The 6,044-nt window shown below is 39.5% G+C and overlaps 1 protein-coding gene across 1 annotated transcript in view; it reads right to left on the bottom strand.

The window, feature by feature from the left end:
* Positions 1 to 6,044, bottom strand: part of LOC126494773 (uncharacterized) — a 49,138-nt gene that overhangs the window by 35,992 nt on the left and 7,102 nt on the right. The window contains 1 exon segment of the mRNA XM_050132185.1: positions 3,963 to 4,054. Coding sequence (XP_049988142.1) covers positions 3,963 to 4,054 — 92 coding nt within the window.

A 6,044-nucleotide genomic window follows, 5' to 3' on the forward strand; every position in this document is an offset into this window, starting at 1 on the left:
CTGTCCTTGCCTTGACTGCTGACATTAAGTATACAGCCCAATCCAGATAAGCAGGACACAAGGACAAGTGACTACCAAACTTTGTCAAGTCAAGGTAGGACAGCCCTTCAAATTTTCCTGCTTCTGAAAATGGTGTCATATATTGTAGGTCTATAAGCCAAAGTTAGATGCCCCAATGTTACAGAAAAACCTTGGGCAACTATCCAGGCAGCTAGTTATTTCTGTCATTTCTCACATTTTTGGAATTTGCTTGTTTGCACTTTCTGCATACTCAGGTAATATTGTTTTCCTTCTTATTTCAAGAGGGAAAAATAAGGGCACAGCCACAATCAAAGCAAAACAAACTTTCAACTGTCTAATATCTGGGATCCAGTCATGATCTTCTGGAGTCCTCCAAAAGAATTGTACACTTCTCTGACTCTACCCTCTGAAGCACACACAGTTTATCTTCACCAATGGTCTTTCCTGGCCTCTTATAGTGCCAAGCCTCAGCTGCTCTCCATGACCCCTTTAGGCCTTCAACACCCCCTGGGTGATGCTTAGACATTACTAAGTCTTGCTGCCAGAAGGAGGTACAACCATGGCTGCGTCTGGAACAGTTTCTCTGTACTCCCAGGAAACACTTCCTAGAAGATTTTACCTCAGTGATCCTGGTCTTTTCTTAACCACTAGTAATTTCTCAGCTCCAGCTGACCAGCACCAAGTATCCCAGCAAAGCAAAATTTTGCTTTAGTATTTCTGTTATCTTGTTAATCACAGTTGATTTCCCAGTCCCCGCTAACCAGAACCACAGGATCTTAATTCAAAATAACAAAAGACCCTGATAGAGCTTTTAAACTTCCCTTTGAAATTTCAAAAGCTTGGCCTCCATCTTCTGTACTGCTCTTAACATTCTTTTTTTAATTAATTATTTTTTTTAAAAAACCTCTTTTCTCATTTTACATACCAATCCCAGTTGCCACTCCCTCCCCACCCCACATCCAAGCCTCAGAGAGGGTAAAGGCTTCCCATGGAAAGTCACAAATCTAGCACATTGCTTTGAGGCACTCCCCACTATATCTAGGCTAAGCAAGGTATCCCTCCAAAGAGAATGGGTTCCAAAAAGTCAGTACAAGCAGTAGGGATAAATCTTGGTCAAGAGCAAAGAAGTCAAGACCATGATGGCTCACTGAAATAGCTTACCTGCACTACTGGGAGTCCACCAACTCCAGACTGACAGCAAGGGAACCAGCATAGGACCAAACTTGGCCCTCTGAATGCAGATGACAGTTGTGTGGCTGGGGCAGACTGTGGGGCCAATGACAGTGAGACCAGGATTTATCCCTACTGCTTGTACTGGCTCTTAACATTCTTAACATCTAAGCTCCTAAAGAACTATCCCATAGAGCTCCTAACACTCAATGGTTCTTCTAGTCCGCAGTTCCAAAGTTCTACAATCCCTCCCAAAACAGGGTCTGTCACAGCAATACCCCACTATGCTAGTACACATCATCACTGTTGGGATATTAAACACCAAAGAGACATACAAGTAGAATAGCATCTGAATATACACACAAAAACAACAATTTCATACATACACCTGTCATGTTCAGCACGCTATAGTGTGTTTAAATGTTTAGTATTAGGAATCAGGTATTACTTAGTATTAAGATCCAAGATATAAGTCTCTTCCGCATATTTCTAAAATGTTGTTCCAACTTGTCCATGTGTTTCGATATGCATTTTTATAACCATGATTCAAGGAAATCAGATGGATCTCAGAAATAAGAGCCTACATGACACATAAACCCTGAATCGGCAATCTATAAGGATGCAGCCTATCCTCTATAGAAGTTGGGCATCAATATTATTTTTGGTCATGTGTTACATGGAAATGTCTTCAAAATTACATGTCATAAGTGTATGTGGGATATTTGCCGCCACTCCCCTCCCCCAATCTGGAGAGAGCAGAATAGAAGTAAGTGCTACAGGAGATGTGGAAGTATAGAATTATATTGTATAGTTATAGTCATAAAGAGAGTCTGGTATGGGAATAAACATAGACAGGAGGGTAACAGAATGGGATCGAGAATCCAGAAAGCCATTAATCCATGCCCATTTAATATTTGGCAAAGAAGGAAAAGATACACTAGAAAAATATGGTCTTTCCAACAAATGATGCTTGCAAAACTAGAACCAGCAGGAGAGTATAATTAGATTCTCGGTCTTTCACATTGTACAAAAATTCATTCAAAATGGACCAAAAACCTAATTTAAAACCAGACACAAAGAATCCTAGGAAACAGGGAATACAAATCAGGATATTCAGATGGACAAGGACTTATAAATTAGGAAGAACACCAAGAGTACAGGAACTAAGCCAAGTATCAACAGCTGGAACTACATGAAAATAAAGAGTTTCTGTTTATCAATGAAAACAATCAGCAGAGCACAAAAGACACCCCACAGAATGGGAGAGAATCTATACCAGCAACACTTTGAATACAGGCTCCTATATGGATTTTACCAAGAATTACAAAAGTTAAATACCACAGACATAAAACTTCCAGTCAACAAATGGGGAAACAAATTGAATAGACATTTTTTCAAAGACAGAAACACAAATGATCCTAGGGTCGCTAAACTACCACCAGAGAAAAGTAAACAAAAACTACTTTGAAATACTGCTTCACTCCAGGCAGAATGGCTGTGATCAACTAATCTCACAACAAACGTTAGAGAGGATGAGCAGACAGTGTAATTAACTGAGTACCAAGCCCAAACCAAATGAGAGAATGACCACCAGATGACCACCAGATGGTACGACCTCAAGAGTTTATTATCTGATGGACTCTGGAGAGAGATACACTCCATCTGCAGAGAACATCTGTCTTTTCTGTAAATTTTGTTTCTGGGCAAGCAAGAGCAATGAGGCAGAGGAGTTAGCTTGAGCTGCATCACAAAACTGTTTAAAATAACAGACATGACTCCAGCTGTGACACAGATTGAGCAGTTTTATATGTAATCCCTTTCCTGTGTGAGCCAGTTTGAAGGACTTTGGATGCTAGCACCTTCTTTACAACACACTGAACCTAGGTAAAGAACAATTCAACCTTGGGTTGATTTCCTTTCTTTTAGAGAAGACATTTTTCTCCTAGTTCACATCAATAGAAGTTTTATTCATTGTTGGTGTAAGGGGGAGGGTGGTGCAAATTAGCACACTCAAATAAAATCAGTTTGAAGGTTATTAACAAATTAAAGATAGAACTAACTTAAGTCTCAGCTTCACATCCCACCATAAAGATATTCACACCCCATGGTCAATGCTGTATGCACAATACCAAAGAATTGTAATCAACCTAATTGTCTATCCACAGATGAACGGACGGTGAAAATGGTAATACTGGTCAGCTGAAATGTATAATAAAAATTTGCAGGAAAACATGGATTCATAATGTTTAGAGTGACATCATATAGTATTAGAAAAAAGAAACCATGTTTTCCTTCGTATGTAGAATCTAGCCATTAATATGTGTATTTGGGAGACAACATGCACGTGGGCAGAGTAGAATATGGAGAAAAGAGAACAAGAAAGGTAAAATACCAGTGTTGATCTAAGACTGAAAAGCAGATAATCAAAATCAGTTAGGAAACAAGATATAAAGCTAAGTGTTTTTCTAGCTCTAATGTCACAAGTTTTTTTTGGTTTCTGATGGTAGATAAATAGATCAAAATATACTGAATATTGAGACTATAAAATCCCATGTGAGGCTCCAGAGCTTCTGTTCCTGATAATAACTCTAACTGTATAAAAATACATTGAGGTGTAAAGTCTTTGAGCCTGGTAAATTTCAGCATGTAATTTTGTTTGTTCACAATGTTTTTCATAATAAAGTTAAAAAAAATCAGTAGCAGAAAATTAAAAGTTTTCAATGTCCCATGCTATAACATTTCTACCAAGAACAGGGGACATGACCACTGACCTGGAACAGATTAACTGGAGAATCAGCCATTTCTTTCAGTTTATCTTCTGTGAGTTTCTCTTTCAGGAACAATGAATAGATGGCTTGCTGACCTTTCATATTAAGGGATCAAAAAGAAAAAGCAAAAATTAGTAATAAAAGCTGTAAGAGAAGAATGTTAAACCACATGAAAAGACCCAAGCCACAGAATTCTACCAGGTGTCTATTCAATATTCCCAAAGCCAGGAAAACATGGAACAACATTTGCAGCTTGAACAGAAAATCACCATCAACAAGACTGCTGCACAAAGAAAAATGCTACCTCAAAATTGATGGAGACATGAGTGCATTTTAAGACAGTTACGAATTAACACAGCTCATTTTACAAAAGCATCACTGTAGATAATAAATTAGAGGCAAAACATATACAGGAGAGTCAGATGAATTATCCATAAGAACACGGGAAATAACTTTCATGTGAAGAATAGATAAATACAGGAGCACTGGAAAGTAATCATCCATGGGTAAGATAGCAAATCACTAATTCTCAGAAAAATAGAAAGAAAATCACTCCCAATATAATCCAAGCAGCAACAAAATAAAAAACAAAACCATAGGGAAGAAGAACCCTAAAAAGAAACAAAAAAATCTAGCCACTCTGGAAACCAATATGGAGAATCCTGAAAAAGTTAAGAAAATCTAGCACATGAACAGGCTGTACCACTCCTTGGCATATGCTCAAAGGGCTTGACATGCTACTCCACAGATACTTGCTCACCCATTTTCATTGCTGCTCTACTCACAGTAGCTACAAAAGGGAGACAACCTAAATGGATGATGGAAACGTGATACACATAACCTTTGGAATATTGTTCAGGGATAAAGAAAATCGAAAGCATGAGCTTTGCAGGTAAATGGCTGAGCCTAGATAAGATCAGATTGAATGGAGTAACCCAGACAAAAAAAGGCAGTTCTTTTTTTGCATGATCTTTCCCATAGGCAGTTACTAAGTCCACACCCTCAGATGTGAGTACAACCTGTAGAATGCAGTAAAAAAAATGAACAACCACTGTGGGGGTTGGAAGAGTAGTAGGAAACAGGTGATCTAAAGAGGGAAATGGAAAATCGGATTTAATTATGGTGAAGGGACCGATATTAACAAAGAAGAAGGAGGATAAAATAACAGTAAGATTTTGGAAAAAGTCATAAGGCATAACAGTATCGTCCATCTACCAAAAATGACTATAAGAAATTTAAGTCTGTTCAGGCATATACATTCATGGTGTAAACAAAAATTTCCCATCTAGGCTGATAATGCTCCCCTAAGATATTTCCTAGCAAAACCACCCCCCCAAGGCATGAGAAGCCTGTTTTGAAGTTTTTATTCACAGCTCTTGCTGTTATCATGGTTACCTCCCTGAGGTAGAAGGTGATTCCCTTATTACTGAAGAAGTCAGGCACTTCAGACATAGAACCCAAAGGATGTGAGATGGAACTCACCTTAAAACCTCCTTCCTGGGGATCAGCTTTTATGGTATCAGATGGCAACATGCAAGCTTTCAAAGTAGAGAGCCAACCAACAGTCCTCCTCAGCTATGACACCTATGAACCACACTGCACGACAACCCCAAAGATGCACAAGTGATACACATACCTTGGTGGTAAACAACAGCTTCTAGTTACACTTAAGACCCTCTCAACAAGGGAGAAGTCATGCCTGCCGGAAACCTAGCTAGTTTCACTAGTGCCAGGGGAGCCAAAGATCTTTTTTTTTTAAATTAATTTATTTATTTATTTAAGATTTCTGTCTCTTCCCCACCGCCGCCTCCCCTTTCCCTCCCCCTCCCCCAATCAGGCCCCCCTCCCTCGTCAGCCCAAAGAGCAATCAGGGTTCTCTGCCCTGTGGGAAGTCCAAAGACCACCCTCCTCCATCCAGGTCTAGTGAGGTGAGCATCCAAACTGCCTAGGCTCCCACAAAGCCAATACGTGCAGTAGGATCAAAAACCCATTGCCATTGTTCTTGAGGTCTCAGTAGTCCTCATTGTCCGCTATGTTCAGCAAGACCGGTTTTAACCCAGGCTTTTTCAGACCCAGGCCAGCTGG

This window comes from Alexandromys fortis, unplaced genomic scaffold, assembly GCF_014885135.2.
Source record: "Alexandromys fortis isolate MF-2015 unplaced genomic scaffold, M_Fortis_MF-2015_v1.1 scaffold_396, whole genome shotgun sequence".
In the NCBI taxonomy this organism is placed as follows: domain Eukaryota; kingdom Metazoa; phylum Chordata; class Mammalia; order Rodentia; family Cricetidae; genus Alexandromys; species Alexandromys fortis.